Source organism: Phacochoerus africanus, chromosome 9 (genome assembly GCF_016906955.1).
Source record: "Phacochoerus africanus isolate WHEZ1 chromosome 9, ROS_Pafr_v1, whole genome shotgun sequence".
Lineage (NCBI taxonomy): Eukaryota > Metazoa > Chordata > Mammalia > Artiodactyla > Suidae > Phacochoerus > Phacochoerus africanus.
Window position 1 is genome coordinate 26,980,262 of NC_062552.1, and position 21,589 is coordinate 27,001,850.

The window sequence follows — 21,589 nt, forward strand, 5'->3', positions numbered from 1 at the left end:
AAATGACAGAGCTAGAATCAGAAATAAAATATTCTTTTTTTCTTGCTTTAGGTCTGCACCTGTGCCATATGGCGATTCCCTGGCTGAGGTCAGATTGGGAGCTGCAGCTGCTGGCATACGCCACAGCCACAGCAATTCAGGATCTGAACCTTGTCTGCCACCTACACCAGAGCTCATGGCAACGCTGGATCCTTAATCCGCTGAGCAAGGCCAAGGATCGAACCACATCCTCATGGATACTAGTTGGGTTTGTAACTTGCTGAGTCACAACGGGAACTCCCAGAAATAAAGTATTCTTTAGTTAGTAACTGTTTATGATTATACTTAATATTCCCAAATTCTTCCTTTGAATACCAAACCTGAAACACTGTCCAGGTTGAATCCGTCTTCTTCCTCTTCAGTGAAGGCTGGAACTTGATTCATCTGAGCATTCTGGATACAAGTGTCTTCAAACAAGCTTTTCCAAATTTCGGTGCACTCTGCTTTGGAAGGGTCATGGCATCGACAATTCCACAAGACTGTTTCTCTCAGACTTTCTCTTAACGCTGCACACAAGTAGCTTCCATCAAGGGTCTTGCATTGCTCTGATTCCTTCCCACAGGTTTTCTTAAAGTTCTCATACAAAAGCGCACAATGTTCAGACTCCTGGCAGAAGTGTGCTGCCATGACGCAATCACTCTTTTTTTCAATCGTTAATGACGTATCTTTCTGATGGGGCCACTGTGTGGTATTTGATTGTGAAGTCACATTTGAGGACAGTGATGATGCTTCTATAAATAAAGTTTAAAAACATGACTTAAAATTAAATAAGCTCTTTTACTTGTAACCTTTTAAAGTTTTCTCAAGAGTGTACCTTTCATAAATATTCCAACACCTATTTTCTTAAAAAAAACCTGAACAATGATTTCCAGAGAGCTATTGCAAATGATCTTGGTTTTTATTTTTATTTTTATTTTATTTATTTATTTATTTATTTGCTTATTTGTCTTTTTGCCATTTCTTGGGCCACTCTCGCTGCATATGGAGATTCCCAGGCTAGGGGTCTAATCGGAGCCGTAGCCACCAGCCTACACCAGAGCCACAGCAACTCAGGATCCGAGCCGCGTCTGCGACCTACACTACAGCTCACGGCAACGCCAGATCTTTAACCCACTAAGCAAGGGCAGGGATCGAACCCGCAGCCTCATGGTTCCTAGTCGGATTCGTTAACCACTGCGCCACCACGGGAACTCTGATCTTGGTTTTTAAAAAATGAAATAAAATGCCAATTATTTACAGTTTAGGTAACTAAACATAAAAATAATGCTCAATTTCTTTTACTAGTTTATCATCATCATTTCCTTTTGTATTTTCATTACATTTTGCTGATGATGGGTAGAAATCATGTGTAGCTTAAAAGTACTTAAAAGATAGTCCATTATTTCTCTGGTATAAATTTTTGTGAATTTCCATTTTCTCCTAGAAATGTACCTATATGAAAGTGTTTCTCCACTGGTTTTCATTATTTCCCCTATAAGAAGCCTTTTCATACAGTTTTTTCCTAATTCCCTTATGCCCTCATGAAAAATTAATTCGATGGATATACCATGTATCTGTTTAGAGATATTCTGCTATGTGTCTAGCTAACCAAGAACAGGGACTGACGCACCCATCTTTATATCCATCCTCCAGCATTTATATTTTTTAATTTAATTTAATTTTTTTGTCTTTTATACTTTTTAGGGCTGCGCCCGTGGAAGTTCCCAGGCTAGGGGTCGAATCAGAGCTGTAGCCGCTGGCCTATGCCAGAGCCACAGCAATGTGGGATCCGAGCCACATCTGTGACCTACACTACAGCTCAGCAATGCTGGATCCTTAACCCACTGAGCGAAGCCAGGGATTGAACCCGCAACCTCATGGTTCCTAGTCGGATTTGTTAACCACTGAGCCATGACAGGAACTCCTGAATGCATCCCTCTTAAGACAGGTAAAAAGGCAAAGATAGTCACTCCCAACAATCCTTTTTAATATTATATTGGAGTTCTACTCAGAACAACAGAGCAAGAATAAGAAATAAAGGCTACAGATTGGAGAGGGAGAAATAAAACTCTCTCTGTTCATAGATAATAAGACTACCTATGTAGAAAATCTTATAGATTCTACAAAAAAAACCACACACACACAAAAAAAAATCCTTTAAAACTAAAACTTTTAGAGCTAATAATTGATTTGAGCAAATCACAGGATGTTAGGTCCATATAAAATATCAACTGTATTTCTGTATATTACTATAATCAATTGAAAATTAAAATGTAAAATAAAGTGCCCTTTACAACAAGCCTCAAAAAAGTGAAGGACATCTGTGTGAATCTTAACAAAATGGGTGTAAGAACTACTATACTGAGAAGTACAAAATATTGATAAAATAAATCAAAGTCCTAAATAAATGGAGAGATATACCAAGTTCACGGATTTGAAAACTCACATATTAGAGATATAAATTCTACCCAAATTGATCTATAGTTTCAATGTAAGTCAAATCAAATGCCAGCAGGATTTTTCTATAGACATTGACAAGCTGATTGTAAAATTTATATTGGATAGCAAAGAAGGAGAATAACCAAATCAATTTTTAAAAAGAAAAAAATTAAAGGAATTACACTCCTTGTTTTCAAGACATCCCATGAAACGTCAATAAATAAAACAGTGAAATATTGGTATAGGTCATTGGGACAGAATAGAAAATCTGGAAGCAGAGCCACTAACATACAATCTAGTGATCTTTTGAGAAAGGTGATACTGAAAGTTATCTTTAGCAAATGTGGTGGAATAGCTAGATACCCATATAGCAAAAGAACATATCCAACACATAGCTTACACCATATACAAAAATTAACTCAACATGTATCATAGACCTAAATGTAGAATCTAAACTAGATAATATCTAGACTATATGAGAAAATACTTGTGAATTTGGGTTGGATAAAGATTTCTTAGAATGCAAAAAAAAAAATCATGGACTCGTTGCCAAGGGGGGGGGGGAGGGGGGTGGTTGGGGAGCTTGGGGTTAATAGATGCAAACTATTGCCTTTGGACTGGATTGGCAATGAGATCCTGCTGTGTGGCACTGGGAACTATGTCTAGTCACTTAGGATGGAGCAGGATAATGTGAGAAAATAGAATGTGTACATGTATGTGCAACTGGGTCACCATGCTGTACAGTAGAAAAAAATGTATTGGGGAAATAACATCCAATAAATAAATAAATAAAAAGACTTCCTAGAATGCAGTATCAGAGGTATAATTCATAAAAGAAAAAAAGTTGATACATTGAACTTCATTAAATTAAAAAAAAAAAGAAGTTCCCATTGTGGCGCAGCAGAAATGAATCCGACTAGGATACATGAGGTTGCGGGTTTGATCCCTGGCCTCGCTCAGTGGGTTTCAGGATCTGGCATTGCCATGAGCTGTGGTATAGGTAGGTCACAGACACGGCTCAGATCTGGTGTTGCTGTGGCTCTGGCATAGGCCAGTGGCTACGGCTCCCATTAGACCCCCTGCCCTGGGAACCTCCATATGCCATGGGTGTGGCCCTAAAAGGACAAAAAAAAAAAATGCTGTTTTTTGAAAGCACTCTTAAGGAAATAAAAGACACAGACTGGGAAATACTATTTACAAAACACATGTTCTAGTAAACTCTATTCAATATTAAAGAAAAAATTAAATATCTTAAAACTTAATTAAAAAGCCAAAACTCAATTGTCCATTTTATAATGGACAAAATCTTGAAGAGGCATTTTACCAAATAATCTGCATATAGATAGCACAGAAGCACGCGAAAATATGATCAATGTTATTTTAAGTGCCAGTTAAAACAACAATGTGATACCATTTAATATATTTTAGAAAGGCAAAAAAACAAAACAAAACTCTAATGCTGCTGAGAATGTAAGCAATTGGAACTTTCATACATTTATAGCTACTTCAAATTTGAAATATAGTATGAAAGCTCCTTATAAAGTTAAACACACACTTTACTAATATATGACCCACTAAATTTTTACCAAAGAGAAATAAAAACCTCTATTTGTATAAATCTTATATATGAATATTTATAGCAGCTTTATAATCTCTAAAAATCTGGAAACAATGCAAATGACTTTCAGTGGTGAATGGATAACCAGTTTGTGGTATAACCATACAATGGAATACTACTCTTCAAAACAGAGAATAGGATTTTCTGATAAATCTCAAATGTATTATTTTAAATAAAAGAAAACAGGTTCAAAAGGCTACATGTTGTACAATTCCCTTTACATGAAATTATGGACAAGGCAGAATTATGGAACAGGAATTATCCAGTAGCTTGGAGGGGTTGGGCAATGGGACCTTTCAAGATAGATGGGAGGTAAACCTCTGTCTTGAAAAGAGGGAGAAGGATGATTCCTATAGAAGAGGTGAGAACTCTGTGAAAACAGGTGACCAAACCGATATTTTTCAGAGAGAGAACCTAGGGACACTGAGGATCTGGAAATAGATCACTTTAGGGCTATTGGATGACACATGTCCGTGCACATTGAATGATCATATGCTCATAATCCAAAGGCAAGCATAATTCTAGGTAAGTGATTATACTTTGGTCTTTCTCAGGAGACCTTGCCATTCTTTACTAATAGAAATAATACCATATTCATCTTCTATCATTTAAGTCTTGCACAACACCCTAGTGAGTCCCACAGATAAATATATTAAATGAATGACTCTGGAATTCTAATGAATTATACTTGAAAGAAGCTTGGAATTGCAATTAGTAGTTCTAGAAATATGTTATGCACTTACTGAGATCCAGAACCCACAGAACCTTAAATTACATGAAGAATCAATCAAATCGACAGAAAAAAAGCGTTCATCAAATTACATAGATGTGGTTAATTTTGACATTGTTCTTTTCATTTTCATGACAGTAAATATTTCACATAGCAAGGTATTACCTGATTCGTCGGTGCATTTTTTTCCAATCAAGTTGTTAACAGTACAATAGAGGTCATCGGAGCAGAGACAATCTTTAAATTGGAAATTGCTTTCTGCTAAGAACTGGATGCTCTGGTTACAGCTGGATGAATCCTTCATCTGGCAGGTGTTGCCTGGATTTCACAATCGAACATATAGCATTCTAGATATTAATCCGAATATAATTTTGGAGTCCCGCTAAGTAGCCAAGGTATGTTAAAGCTTTGGGTAGCATCCCCCTACCCAAAGCTTTTAACAGATTAATTTTAGTAATTAATTATTATAGTGAAGTTATCTGGGGTTGCCACAGCATGTCCATATAATTGACTTTTCAGACAAAAAAAATCTGTTTCTACTATCTTCCCCCCAATATTTCTAAAATAGATTAAAATTTTCTGTATTTTAAAGAGATTGTCCCCACTTAGAATGTCAGTTTTTTCTCTTTAATCATAACCAAGGCCACCCTTATACGAGGCAACCAGAATGCTCAGTAATCTTAGCTATTTTCTCAGTTTATCTATTATATTAGCTATTTGGTCTTTATCTGCTATTTTAATTTGCATATTATTCCAAGATCATAATAAGAGACACGCAGGTGGCTCTAAATTTATCATGGAAAATGAGGCGGTCCTGACACTTAGAAAGCACCCAATAAATACTATTGAAAAGCGAGTCTTTCCATAGTTACCAATATCTCATTTTCTGCTTTAATTTAAAAGGCCATATTCATCTACCCAACAATTTTCTTTTATTCATTTTTCTGAATAAAACTACTTGAGTCCATTTCATTTGTGTCTTTGAGAATACTTCTATTTCGGCTTCATGCATGGGATAATTATGCAAATATTACCATTCATTGCCAAGGACTTGCTATTTGTATAGCAAATCAATAAATGTATTGTAATTCATGACACACTGAATGGGATATTTTAGATTGCCTTATACAGTGTAACAAGGGGCTTCATCATCAAAACAAATAACATTTTTTTGGTCATTGTCCTTTATGCTCCTCTTAAAATTATTGTGTTATTGGGAAGAAATTTGCCTTTGAATTTTTTTTCCGGAACTATAATGAGAATGTTGGATAAGAGACCTATAACTTTCTTTGGCACATGAACATCCCATGTACCCCCTTCAGGGGCAGGGAAGAGAAGGCAATCTCACTCCTTCCTGTACATTCTATGTAATTCCTTGAGGTCTTGTGGCTGGGCAGGAGCTCTGATGGTGGGGATTATGCATACTGGCGTTGTCAGAACTATGAGTTGTTGCCTCTTAACCTGACACTCTCCACCTTACATCTTTGAGAAGTGGGCAGAATTAGAGGCAATACAGAATTTATTCTTCATGAAATGGTTGGAGAAGCAACATGAGTCATGGAAGAATATTATTTTTCACTTTGGATTTCTCTCACTGACTATGCCATAAAGTTCATTGGGTTTTTATGGTATCATAATATTCATTATACAAGTTGATAAAACGTACTGTGTTGCAATAAGATTTTTTGAAAAGTTTTGTCATATGCTATTAGTGCGATGTCCTACTGCATAATCAGTTAATCTACTTTTAGGGAAGGGAGTGTTACTATAAAGCTCTTATTTGGTATATATTCAGCTACTTCATAAACTCAAAAAAAATTTTTTCTGTTACAAAAATGACAGTGATTTTCTAATCTCTATCTCATGGCCCTTCCTTCAAATGTCTGGAATGTACAACTAGCTAAAAATAAAAATATATTTTAACCTGTTCTTGACATAGTTGGAATGGAAAGCAGTGTATTTGTCACAAGAATATAAAATTCAAGCTGTGTACATGCAAATAAATAATGTGTTTGATCATCACAAATGTTATCTTCCTACGTTATTGCTGACATATTAACATATAAGCAAAAGAACAGTACGTAAAAAATTGTTTCCATGCTTCTGAAAGGCAAGTATACAGTTTTAACATTACATTTGAAGAGATGAGTCAAAAAATAATCTGAAATCTTGCATAAAGCTCGCTGCAGTGTCAATGCATTAGGGCCCTTCACTAATTCAAGAATACTCTTTTGTAACTAAATTCACTAATAACTAATTGAAGGTGAATCACTTGAATACCAAGTTTAAGGAAGGTATTTAGAGACAAACCTATTTTCTAAGACAGGGAAAGAAAACAGGAAATCCTATTTTTATCTAAGTGAAAAGAAATTATTTGAGTGTATTTTAATCCATTTGTTTTACCTGAAACATTGCAGGCATCTTCCATTATTCTCCAGGCCTGTTTACATCCATCTGTATCATTTAGGCAGAGCTCTCTTAAGTGCGTGCAATCAGTGGTTTGGGAAGTGGATTCATTTTCCAAGTATAGTCCCACAGCTTGAAGAACAGCAATAACAGAACAATGAAAACCGCAGCAGTATTACAACAAGGCAGTTGTTTACCTCAAACCTGAATTATTAATGATAAAGACAAGAGCTATGAAAAACAAAATGTGATAAAATCATTACAAGACTGGAATGGATCCTAACTCCCCCTCTGGCTATAGATCTGTTTCTCTTATGTAAGATTCTTAAATAAAAAGTCTACATTTGCCCTCTTTCTTTCTTACTCCCTGTTCATTTCTCAAATTATAATTTATTGTTATGACTATTGCTCCATTGAAATTACTCTTAAACAGGCCCCCCAATCATCCCCATAACATTAAATTTAATAGTTTTAAGACTTCATCCTGTTTTTAAAATAAGTTCAGATTTTAAAACCAATCTTAGGATTACCATAGGTGAAACCGCTGGGGAGAGGGAAAAATTGAGAGGGTGGCAATAACACATACAGACTATTGTACAAAATAGATGATTAACAAGAACCTACTGTATAGCACAGGAAAATCTACTCAATAATTTGTAATAACTTATATGGGACAAAATCATGGATACATGTATATGTAAAACTGATTCACTGTGCTGTGTACCTGAACTAAGACAACAATGTGAGTCAATTATACTCTAATAAAATTAAATTAAAACAAAAAAGACTTCCTCTTGCCTACTTTTGTCTTGGGAATTTTGTTGTTATTTTGTTTTTGAAACTCTTTTTCTTTGGCAACCCTCCCTTCTAATTCTCTTGATACTTTTTCATTTGATACTTTCTGACCGTAGTTACAATTCTTCCCAGGATCCTCTTACTCTTCTGTTAAAGTACATTTGTGGCTTAGGTTCTGTCCTCAGACTTTTCCCAGTCTCATTTTACACACTCTCTGTGGACAATTCCATGTACTTATGTTTTTCATTAAAATCTCTAGACTGATGATTCTCAAATGTCTAATTCAAACCCATTATTTTCCAGCATTCCTGACAGAGATCCTGGGATCTCCACCTAAACGTTTCAGAACACTTCCAGATAATAGTGTCATTGATATTGTACTCACCGTCACCGCTCCCTGCTGGACCACCCTACTTCAGCAGCAATTCCACCACGCACAATAGCACCCACTCTAGGAAACTTGGGTTCATGACTGGCTTCTTTTCTATCCTCAACTTCACTCTCCCATATTGCTCTTGCATAGTTCAAGTCTCATTTTGAATATTTGACAAACTCATCAGTCTGCCTGCAGGTCCGTCTTATTCAGATAGGTTCTTTACACCCCTCTAATCTGCCTAATGCACCAACCTAGTCCTGCCATTTCTCTGCTTTATCCATTGGATGGTTCTCCACTGCGTGACTCTCATATTCTTCACCATGTGTAATTTGGGGGTCTTTGAGCATTGATAGTTTCTCAACTGCTTCATACTGGGTTGTACCTCTGACTCTTTTCTGCATGGTCACTAGCAGGCACTCCTTTTCTTTTCCTCTGGAATAACCCTTTTCTTATCCTTTAAGACTCAAGACAGCAACTACCTATTTTATGGAATCTTTCTCTGAATTCAATGTCTTTTTTCCTACATCCACATTGAATTTAACACTCCTCACCTGATTCGCTACAATCTCAAGAATGCCGCATCGGCAGCATTTTCTGCTCTGTAATGAAAGTACGTATTTATGTATTTGTCTTTACCACTAGATTCTAGGGTTTTACTCGGTAGGCATTAGGGGTAATTCATAATGGTATCCCCACAAGCAGCACAATGATGCATTATAGATATTCAGTAAATGCATGTTGACTTAACACCAACTTGAATAGCAGTATACGGATGAGTAAATATAAATAATAATGTAACTGAATATATAAGATAATATTCAATAAAAATAACACCTTCCAGATGTTTACAAGTTATTTCAGGTAAAAGAAAAGATTCCAGCAAGTTTTTTAAAATATCAAGAAAGTAGTGACGTTAGTTTAATATACATGCCAATTACTCAAACTGATTCTGCAAGCATACAAACTGACACTAGTTTAATCCACAGGAAAATATGGAAACTACAACTGAGTTATAGAGACAGTATATTAACTACATAATCAAGAGACCTCAAGCTATATCTTAATCAAAGCCAAATTATTTGAATTTTTAAAAAGATGATATTAATTATGAACCACCTGTCACAACATAGAGTTATAGGCTTCAAGTTAAGCCATAACATCTTTGTTTTTTTTTTGTTTGTTTGTTTTTTGTTTTAAATCTTACCTCTTTCCAAACATCTTCTCCTAAGGATAATCCATGACAACTGATTGGACCATATGTGCTACTGGTTGGGTCACTGCATTTGAAGATTGGGCCCATGGGTGTGGCTTGGTCACATTTTTCTTGTTGAGGGCTGGAGTGGAAATTGACATATCAGCTTTCTGTTTTTTTCATGTATTCTCAGATAGCCTCATCTAGCCAAGCTCCTCTTCTAGGTTAGCAAGCTTGGAGAAAGAGAAATAGAGCCACTTCGATTCTGGCCCAAGGTTACTTGTTTTCATCCAGCTTGCTAAAGATCCTAAAGTAGGGGTTTTATGTCAGAAACTCAATTTATAAGAAATTAAAATTTTATTTGTCCTTGATCATTATATCTACTGAATACTTTTCTCAAGAAAGTTATAGGTGATGGTTTCCTGGATATATCATCAAAACCTCACCAGTATTATGGTACAATGATCCTTAATGAATTCTACATATGGGAAGTTCTACATATTTCCTAAATGTGTTTTATTTTCTTTCATATTTAGATATTGGGATTGAATAATAAACTTGATTATTGACTTTACATGATTTTCTACCTATTACCCCCATGAAATACAGAATCAACTAGGACAACCACCTCAATGATTTGGCCCAGAAGAATCAAAATAACTTTAGCTTTCCAAAATCTTGTCCATTCCCCACTATGATTTGTGGCCATGTATTTAAGCCAGGAGTTTTTAAGTATTCTCTTGAAATGCTAAGTGAGAAACAAGTTCTATTTAAAATAAATAAGATGGAGAATGTTGCACATTGTATTACCTTCTAAAGAGATAGAAGGCTCTTTAGGATGTGAATTGCTCTGCTTTAAAAATTCACTGTGTCTCAGATTTATTTGGCTACGGAACTTTCCCACATCACAAGACCTATTTAAATGATGTTGAGCAAGAATTGTGAACCATGTATTATGGGAAATAGCAATTAAACCTATCAAATAGCACAATTTGGACCCTAACAGTGTTCGATGTGATTTCCTTCCTTCATGCAACCTAGTGTCAGGGGTAATTTAGAAGTGAAAGTTGAAAACAAGAGTCCATCACTGTCTTTTCAACAGGGGCTGTAATGAGGTTGTATTATATTTTGTGTGGTTCATTCTATTGCTGCCCGATGTATAAAAATTAAAATCTCTTATATTTCTCCCTATTATAAATAATAGAAATAAGGAAATATTATTAGACTAAATACGAGTAGTGCAATTTTGAATAACTATTTCTTTAACCTCCCAATCTTGAAAATATATAAAATATTCCTTTCCTTCTTGCCTTAATTTTCTTTGACTTGATTTATTTTGACTCTTTTTTATGTTCAGCATAATTGCAAATAACTTCTTTGTTTTCTTGCCACAAGTTTGCCTTTATTCATCAATATCTATCAGCAGAGAGTAAGCAGAAAATACACTGTCTTTGTTTTAATGAGTGAATTATTAATATTCAGCTACAATCACAACTATCCTTTTTTTCTGAATTCAAGGAGTAGAGTCTACTGAATGCTAATAAAATATAATAGCTTCTTCAATATCACATATAGCAACTAGAGCTTCATAGATTCTGCTTTAAGTATAAATAACTTCTTTTTTACCAGCATCTAACAAGACATTCACACTACCCAATACAAGAGAGATAAGTTTACACTTTAGCTTACGAAAATCGACTAAAATGTTAAGCATTTGGCATAGTGTTCCCCCACTAACTGACTCTATTTAAAAAATGTTAACACCTAAAATCAAGAAAACAACGGCTTAAATTAATCTCACTTTAATTTCAAACAGAAATAGATAGTAATTGAAAATTTGTCACCTTATAACTTGTAAATAGGTACTGGAAGGTTTCATTTCTAGAAAAGCGAGTATATCCATGAATTCTATAAATCCTAATCTATTACTCAGAGTAGTTGGATTACACGCTATAAAAAAAGAAGCAACCTGAGTGCTTAATGCAATTCTCACATTATGCATTTTCTAGAGTTACAAATGAGTCAAAGTAAGTATACAGTTTTGCAAAAGCAATAAGCTAATGTTAAAATACACATTTGTAATTAATACTTTGTAATTATAAGCCTTTGTCAACTTAACTGACAATTAAGTTACATGGGACAGCATCGGTTCATGAAGACTTGGTGTTATGAATTCAGATAAACCAGGAGCATAAATCACTTACCAAGGAAAATGAAGAATATCATGGTGGACCACTGGGGGCTGTTCAGCTGGAAGGAAAGCAGATGCGTTTATTCTCACCACCTTCTTAACTGCAACTGTCCAGAATAAGGCTTCAGCTTGTGTTCCTGCTTCCTAAGAGCATCCCCGATTGAAGTCAGCTTCCTATGTCACTACTTCCTCACCCATCTTTCCTGAGCTGTGAACTTTCCTAATTATGTCCAAATTCAATTATTTTCTTCTGAGTGTACTGATCGCAGATATTATGTTTCCAAGAAAGCCCAGAAGCCAGATACTAGGAAATGATACATACTCTGCACATTCAGAAAAAAAAAAAAAAAGGTGGCTTGTTTCCCTCTTCAACTAGAATACTACACTGTGTACCAGCCTCCCAACTATAACTCAAAATTTTCCTAGCTGCTTGCGCATGCCCAATTTCTACTTCATTCATCAGCTATCATTCAGGCAATTTTATGACTTTGAGGGTAGGGAAAAGGAGAAAAGGGATAATAAGCAGCCCAGGAAAATGTATGTGGATTTCAAGTTTCACTAGGACCAAACTAGTGTACTTTATCTTCCCGGACAAGAAGGGTTCTTCATAGGGGCCCCGAACCCCAGTGTGTTTAAAAGCTGTGCTTCTTTAACTGCAGTTCCTCTAACCCTCCAAATAGGGTCGTGTGTATGAAATGACTCCTCATGGAGATGTAAAAATTTCCTGTTCCCCTGGAAAGGTAATCATCCCCTTGTGTGTGTCACTCGATGCTATTTTTCTCTGGGATTCAATGAGAGACATTGCTAGGGTTTGAATATTTGTGTCCCCCCGCCCCAGGTCGTATGTTGGAATCCTAAACCACCATAGGAGATGGTATGAATAGGTCAGGCATTTGGGAAGTAAAGTGGTGGGTACAACCCTCATGAGTGAGATCAGTGTCTTAAAGAAGAACCTCCAAAGTGTCCCTTGCTCCTTCCACCACGTGGAAGCATGATGAGAAGGTGCCAGCTATGAGATAGGAAGAGAGTCTTCATGAGAACATGACCGTGCAGGCAACGTGCTCTTGGACTTCCGGGCTCAGGAACTGTGAGAAAACCATTTCTGTTGTTTATAGCTCCCCAATCTGTAGTATTTTGAATGGACTAGACAGGCATTATTTATCTCGTCTCTCTTTGATTTCTTACGTACAAGAACCTAGACCACATCATCTACCTGGGGACAGCATGACACTGCCACTTGGAAAATAGTTTGAGATCTTTTTGTAATGGATGCTTAGGAAATAAAACAAAGGCTTTAACAGGAAATTGGGCAAAGATAGGCATGGACAACCGACTCTCTTGAGGCGGGAGAGGAGTATTGATGTGTACACAGTTACGCAACAGAAAGGTTGTTGGTTGCAATGGTCCCTATTTGCTTTACACTAGAAAATAAGTTACAGTGTATTTTGTTTGCAGAAGGTATGGTGGAAAAAATACAGCCTCCAAAGTCCAACAAACTGAAATTGTAACACTATTCTTCTCTGGAGGCGTAGGTCAATGACTTTATGTCAGAAATTATTTGTATTTACTCCTCTGTAAAATGAACTGAGTGCACCCAAGGTTGCTATAAATATCATGTTTGTAATGGGATTTATATTACAAGACATCAACAAATAGCCAGCTAGATTGCACCCACTGACTCCATTTTTATTTAACAGATAATTATAATGTTATAAAATTAATCAATGATCTCCTTTTAAAGGGCAAATCACTAAGCATGTAGTATAAATTTTACCAAGATAATTATTCTTTTCGCTATAAGCCAAACGAAAAATGGCTTAAGCTGGAGAGGGATTCCATGTCTCTGGTGGTTTGCAAACCGGCCCTTTACGCAAAGGGCAAGGAGAGACTGCAGAAAAAGGCAGATGACTGCAGTTGGCAGGTCTCAGATTTAATAAGCAAAAGCATTTACACATGGAGGCTTGCCTTGGGTGAACAAAAGACAGATAGGTCTCCACACCTTCCCACCAGAATCTTAAAAGTTCATAGAGAGGCTTTAACTGGGTTCAGTCACTTACGCAGTTCAGATGGTCTCAGCAACACAGAGCTCACTCAAGGCTGCATCCCTGAAATGGCTAACCCTGTGGGAACGGTGGGCAGAATTACCTTTCAAGGACAGGGGAGGAGAGGATCTATCTTCCAATCGCCTGGGTCCAGCTTGCAGGACAAACTGCAGTCATGTTCTCTGGATGACCTCCTCCAACAGGATCCCACAGTTGAAGAGTCTGGGGTAGATCTGATTTCCTGCATGTTTAAAATCTTTGAAATCTGAAGGGGACTTTTAGCATTTTATTGTGCCATTGGTGCTCTTTCTCCATAGACCCCTTCCTTAGATTTTTTTTTTTTTTTTTAAGGCTGCACCTGTGGCATATGGAAGTTCCCAGGCTAGGGGTTTAATTGGAGCTGCAGCTGCTGGCCTATACCACAGCCACAGCAACTCTGGATCTGAGCTGCAATTGTGAACTATGCCGCAGCTTAAGGCAATGCTGGATCCTTAATCCACTGAGCAAGGCCAGGGATTGAACCTATGTCCTTAAAGACACTCTGTTGGGTTCTTAACTCACTAAGTCACAATGGGAACTCCTTCCTTAGAATATTTTTAAAGGCTGTGTTGGGCAGAAGCCAGAGCCAGCAGTCAGAGGTTTGAGATTGTTTTCTGGGCACCTGGGACTCTCTGCCCCAAGATGCCTGAGGTCAGGCAGAGGACACCTAGGGGTCTCTTCCACACTGTTTGGTGGAGAGGCAGCCTGGTTGGGTGGCAGTGTGCTTAGAATTCTTGAGGGATTCACTGGGTTTCTCAATGCCTTGTGTTCCTCCAGAGGCTGAAGCCGATGTCCACAGAGTCTTTGTGTTGAATCCTGAGCTGGCCATTTTCAAACCCCTGCCTGTCAAAATTTTAGGTATGTGGAGAGAGTGAGGCTGGTGCTGATGCATAAATGTGGGACAGTGGTGGCATTAGGGTTGGCAGCTGTGCAATCCCTGTGCTTTTTTGTCACTCCTTAGACCTAGTGATATTTCCATCTTGCCTTTAGAGATCAATTTTTTTAAAAAGGTATTATTACAGGTATCCTATTATAAAGGATATTGAAATATATTTATCAAAATATTTTTAAAACACATTAGTGACAAAGTAACGTAACATGCTTCTTTATTAAGAGAACAAAAATCAAGATCCAGGTAGGTCTAATAGGACACTAATTTCAGCGTACTGATGACCATAGATGCTAATTTGAGATATTTTCCATAAGTGCAGTATTGTGTAAAAATATCTGTAATTTTTCTTTGTGACAATACAGTGCAAGAAGCACTGCATTTTAAATTAGAGTTTAGTAAAAATAGAACACAATTTTGCCCCAAGCTAATGTATAGACAGCTCAGATTAATAAACAGTACCTTCAACTCAATTATTTGCTGAAGTGGAAAGTGATAATTGAATCAAAACATTTTAGAAGGAAGAGAAAATGATTTAAAAAAAGAGCAGTTTCACTAGTTACCAATGATGATGAGTGTGTTGAATAAAATGTTATCAATAAATAAGTGACTCAGAAGAAAATAGTGTTGGTTTGGTTGAAATTTGGGTGGCAAGCCCCAGGCATTGGTCTTGAGGCCTTTGCATTATCATCCACAGCTGCTGCTGAGGCATCCAAAGGCTCCAGAATTTATATTTAAAAGTCACTGACCTCATTTAACTGTTTTCAGGTTTTTTTGTCACATAAAGAATCCATTTCCATAACAATTAGATGAACCACATTAGAATTTGTACCTCACCACTGGGAAAAAAAACACTATAATTTCTATCCAACAAACACCTACTACATAGAGCTCTCCATAGCACTACATAGAGCTCTACGAAAAACCAGAACTGAGGTGGGGTCCCTAGTTTTCCTGGATCAAAAAAACCAGGCTGCAGAGAAAAACCGCATGTAGAGAAAAAGAGGAGTTCCCCACATGGCTCAGTGAAAATGAATCTGACTGTTATCCATGAGGACACAGGTCCGACACCTGGCCTCTCTCAGTGGGTTAAAGATCGGGCGATGCCATGAGCTGTGGTGTAGGTTGAAGACATGGCTCGTATCTGGTGTTGCTGTGACTGTGGTGTAGGCCGGCAGCTGTAGCTCCGATTAAACCCCTAGCCTGGGAACCTCCATATGCCGCAAATGCAATTCTAAAAAAAAAAAAAAAAAAAAATGGAAGGAAGGAAGAAAGAAAGATTTGCTAAAAAATAAAAACATAGGAGTTCCTGTCGTGGCGCAGTGGTTAACGAATCCGACTAGGAACCATGAGGTTGCGAGTTCGATCCCTGACTTTGCTCAGTGGGTTAAGGATCCGGCATTGCCATGAGCTGTGGTGTAGGTTGCAGATGCGGCTCGGATCCCGCATTGCCGTGGCTCTGGCGTAGGCTGGCAGCTACAGCTCCGATTCAACCCCTAGCCTGGGAACCTCCATATGCTAAGGGAGCAGCCCAAGAAATGGCAAAAAGACAAAAAATAAAAATAAAAATAAATAAAAACATAATAAATGAATGAAAAACTCTATATATTAGAAGACATTTCTTTTTGGATCATAAAACAATCATTTTGTGTTTAATGACATTTGACTCCCTCCCCCCATCCCGGAGCCCACAAACACCTCTGCCTTGCCCCTATGTTTATTTTTCTGCTCATAATTCTGTAAGATGCTCATATCTGGAGGAAGGAAAAAAATCTGATTAGTTTTAGGTTTAGTGGTGATTTAAAATTAAGAGCACTGGATGAAGGCTATGTACAGAATATTGATAATATAGCACATGTAATATAACACAGAAACAATGTGACGAGTTCCTTGGATGTAAGGACCGCAAGCATCATTCTAAGACACTTAGTAATAAAGGAAGACATCATCCAGCATTTGGAAGGAATTACGACTCTTGCCGTCTTTTACTGGAGGGCCGCTCACCGGAAAAGAAAAATTAGTTCAGCATCATAGTGCACTTAATCATCTCCCTAAGAACTGCCCACTGGTCTCACTAACAAACTGGAGGGAGATGGCTGTGAGTGGGGGGACAGGTCAGTGAGGACGGAGAAAAACTGAGACACAGCATGGAAATATACCTGTGAGGTAGGCTCTGGGGGAACTCAGAAGAACGAATTTCACTGCAACTCATGGTCGTGGGGGAAATGAGACAAATGGCCAGATTATAGGAGCCTTTATGTTTTACTGAGGAGAAGAGAGAAAAGGGAAAAGGGAAGCTGTTGGTGAGTTTTAAACAGGAAGCACCCAGGTAGGTATTTTGAAACTTTGTTTCAGCAAGCCTATGGCAGATGCTCGAAAGATAATTAAGTTTTGAGGTTATTTAGTGCTTGAGGCTTGAACTAAAAAGTAAGGTTAATGGAAAAGAGATGGTGGGCTCACAATATTTAAGGACTTGGAGTTTATAGCATGGTTCCCAGTTGAGGACCATTTGAGGTGGAGGAGGGAGTGGGAAGAAGGAATCCATGCTTCTGGTTTGCGTGACTTGGTGTTGCTTATTGCTGTAGAGCCAGACACTCGACTCACAAATCAGTGCTCTACAGACAACACAATTGGGTCCAGTGACAGAATTCTACCCACTGAAGAGGTTAAACATCAGAATGAAACCGTAGTTCCCATGAGTTATGTGCATGTGTCACTAGGTATGATGATCAAAACAGCTCCACCAGATAGATCACTGTGGGAGGTATTGCGCAAGTTCTGGCTCTTAGTTTAATGGGATCAAAATGAAATTCATCCTTTAGGACTTAACTAACAGTTAAAAAAAAAAAAATCAGAGAAATGGGAATAATCCTATTGCCAATTTCTTTCTATATAAAAAGAAACCTACTATTGGCCAGTATACTTTCTTCAGGTAGCATGTCTATAGGGGAAAGCAGAGAGATGGAAAGAGTTTTTGTTTGTTTGTTTGTTTGTTTTTTGCATTTTAGGGCTGTACTCAAGGCATATGGAGGTTCCCAGGTTAGAGGTGGAATCAGAGCTATAGCTGCCGGCCTGTGCCACAGACACAGCAATGCAGGATCCAAGCCACGTCTGAAGCCTACACCACAGCTCATGGCAATGCCAGATCCTTAACCCACTGAGCGAGGCCAGAGATTAAACCCACATCCTCATGGTTCCTGGTGGATTCCTCTCCACTGCGCCACGATGGGAACTCCTGGAAAGAGAGTTGGATGAAAGGGCATTAGGGCCTATAATTAATTTTAATATTTAATGGCATCAGGTTAGAAGTTTCCCATGTATCAATGTTCTTGATAATGAAATTTTCTCTCACATTCTTGCTTTCTTTGGGTAAATGACTCAATCACAAGCAGCCCAGCTGGCTCAAAGTGCTACCTCTTCTAAATAAAATTGGACACACCTCTGTTATTGTATTTTGTTGACTTTATAGTTTGTTTCAGTGGATAATCTTTCTTCTGAGTTCTTGGGAAAAACTGCAATTATAATGTACTATTAATATCATTTTCTTGGACACAGATAATTTATAAATTCTTGTAGCAGAATATCCTTTATGGATGAGCTAATCATAAAGGTCAAAGCATAGTCTCACCTACGATAAATATGTTCCATGGAAGGTTTTGTCTGTAAAGCAGCTAATGTTCTTATCTGAAAATAACAATTCTGTATCCAACTTTATACTGTTCTGGAACTTCTATTAGTTGGTTCTAATTTTTTAGGAATCTGTGACACCTTTAAAACTATAATCAAGACCAACTGTTGCAAAAATTCTTAATTTCTTCACACTTCCTTTTCCTAACTTCGTATCTGTTCTCTGCTTCATGTTTCATGTTAATCATAGAGCCTACTGCACATTGTAATCACATAAATATGACATGTCTATAGATTCAGCAAATTCATTATTAAATGGAGAAGGGACCACTTGTTACCAAATGACCTCAACATACATTTATGTTTAAATTTAATGTTTTCTTCTTTTATTATAGGACTTAGTAGTTTTGGAAATGTGGTCCTCTACTGGGCAGACTGTCCTCCAGAGAGATAAATGACTGAGGGTGGGAGATGCTTTCTGCTGAGTTAGACTGGTTGATTTTGCAATGCCAGTTCCCCCAGGGAATTATTTTTTTAAAATTAGAGTATAGTTGGAGTTCCTGTCATGGCTCAGTGGAAAATGAATCTGACTAGCAATCATAAGGATGCAGGTTCAATCCCTGGCCTCGCTCAGTGGCTTAAGGATCCGGCATTGCTGTGAGCTGTGGTGTAGGTCGCAGATGCAGCATGCATCCTGCATTGCTGTAGCGGTGGTGTAGGCTGGCAGCTATAGTTCTGATTTGACTCCTAGCCTGGGAACCTCCATATGCCAGAGGTGCAACCCTAAAAAGCAAAAAGCAAAAAAAAGAATAAAAATAAAATTTAGAGTATAGTTGATTTACAGTGTTGAGTCAATTTCTGCTGTACAGCAATGTGACCCATTTTTACACACACACACACACACACACACACACACACACACACACACACACATATGCTTTCTCATACTATCTTCCATCATGGTCTATTCCAAGAGATTGAATATAGTTCCCCGTGCTATACAACAGGACCTTATTACTATCCATTAGTAGTTTATATCTACCAACCCCAAACTACCCATCCATCCCACTTCCTCCACCCACCCCTTTGGCAACTACAAGTCTGTTCTTTATTCCATGAGTCTGTTTCTGTTTTGTACATAGGTTCATTTGTGCCACATTTTAAATTCCTCATATAAGTGATATCTTTCTCTTTCTGACTTACTTCACCTAGTATTAGAATATCTAGTTGCATCCATGTTGCTGCAAATGGGATTATTTTGTTCTTTTTTATGGCTGAGTAGTATTCTGTTGTGTATATGTACCACATCTTCTTAATCCATTCATCTGTCTATGGACATTTAGGTTGTTTTCATGTCTTGGTTTTTGTGAATATAGTGCTGCATTGAATATAAGGATGCATGTGTCTTTTTGAATTATAGTTTATTCAGATATATGCCCAGGGGTGAGATTGCTTGGTCATATGGTAGTTCTATATTTAGTTTTCTGAGGAACTTCCATACTATTTTCCATAGTAGTTGTACCAATTTACATTCCCACCAACAGTGAAAGAGGGTTCTCTTTCCACACCCTATCCAGCATTTGTTATTTGTAGATGTGTTAATGATGGCCAATCTGACCAGTGTGAGGTGGTACCTCATTGTAGTTTTTGAAGAAAGACTCTGGATGTCCCATGAAAGAGATGGCTGGAAATTGTATACAAGGACCTATTTTTTAAATATCTTGTTGAGACTAAATGGAGACAAATTTGTACTTTTAAATTACTTTCTTTTCTTTTATAACATAAATTTTTTTTCATTTTAAAAGATTTGGTACTTATGTATAGGCTTTGACAAACAGCAAACAAAAATACCGATATTTAAATCACCTAGAGAAATCCAGGATTTATCTCTTGGTGTATTTTCTTTAAATGTTTTACGCATATTTATTTGTTACCTTTTAAGCTATTATATTGGTATACACCTTTGTAATTTAAATAGCATCTGTCATTTTTTCTGATTATAAATGTCAAGGAAAAAAGTCATGATTATCTTCCTTCGTATCAGTAACACATGTAAATATTTGGTTATATTTCTTAGGTTCTTGATATGCTTATTAATGTGCCTTATATACCATTTCTCTCCCTGGGCCTTCCTTTTTCCTGGGATACCATTTTTTTTTTTTAGCAATAAAGTATTTTAAAGTTAAGATATGCACACAATTTTTGAAACACAATGCTATTGCACACTTAACAGACAACAGTATAATGTCAACTATAATTTTTATATGCATGGGGAACCAAAAAATTGTGTGACTAGCTTTATTGTGATAGTTGCTTTGTTGCTGTGGTCTAGAGTGTCTCTGAGATATGCATTTAATTAACTACCAAAAACTCAGATAAAATGAGGACAGAGTACTGACTTAGCAACGTGGAGTCATTGGTGATAATATGATGAGTGTTTGGGGGGAAAAATCTAGATGGAATGACTGCAGGATCAAATGAAAGCAGAATAACTTTTGGTGATAAGTGTATTATAAAATGAAGCTGAAAACTGGGACAGTCTCTGAAGAAGGATGTGAGGTCCAAGGGAGAGATATTGAAGATATTAAATTATATTTGTTCTACCCGAAAGCACTTTTCCTGACTGCTAATGAAAATCAAATAAGTTTTGAGGTCACATCTATAATATAACTTTGGCTGTTTCTAGCCCTTCTGTCTCTAAATTAGAAGCACCCCCCGGAAGCTAGCTTTCTCCTCCCGCATCAAGGTGTAATCTTAGTTTTTCTTTCTCAACCATATTCCACATCTGTCTGCCACTTTTCCATATATCATTTGAACCAGATCATCTTATCTCCATGTCCCTTTAATGCCTTCCTGAAAACGACTTTGTCTAATGAATGAAATCATCATAAAAACTTTTGCAACGGCTTTCCCCCCCCCATTATAGATTTCTAAATAAATTCAGCTTCTCTGTTGATATAAGTAAAGTTCATTTCAGTTCATATTTTCCTTGTAGTTGAATTACTACAAATAGAGCCTGAGATGAATGATATTTGAACCTGAAGCTTCCGTGTAACATGGCCCTTTGTTCATTGAGATGCTCAGAGCAAACTTTCCTTTTGAGGTCATTGCATTGCCTTTTTCTGCAAGAGTATTTGTTTCCTTCCTTTCATTGCCCCCTATTTTCTCCTACCTGGCATTTTCCCTCATGTTTCCAATTTATCATTTTTTTCTATTGTTATGTAAAA

The 21,589-nt window shown here is 37.2% G+C and overlaps 1 protein-coding gene across 1 annotated transcript in view; it reads right to left on the minus strand.

Annotated features, from left to right (window-relative positions):
• GFRAL (GDNF family receptor alpha like) overlaps positions 1–11,800 on the minus strand; it is a 55,971-nt gene extending 44,171 nt beyond the window's left edge. The window contains exons 1-3 of the mRNA XM_047797451.1: positions 11,779–11,800; positions 7,209–7,343; positions 4,971–5,129 (exon numbers count right to left, since the gene is read on the minus strand). Of these exons, the coding sequence (XP_047653407.1) occupies positions 4,971–5,129; positions 7,209–7,343; positions 11,779–11,800 (316 nt within the window). The remainder of the gene's footprint in view (positions 1–4,970; positions 5,130–7,208; positions 7,344–11,778) is intronic.
• Between the last annotated feature and the right edge of the window lie 9,789 nt (positions 11,801–21,589).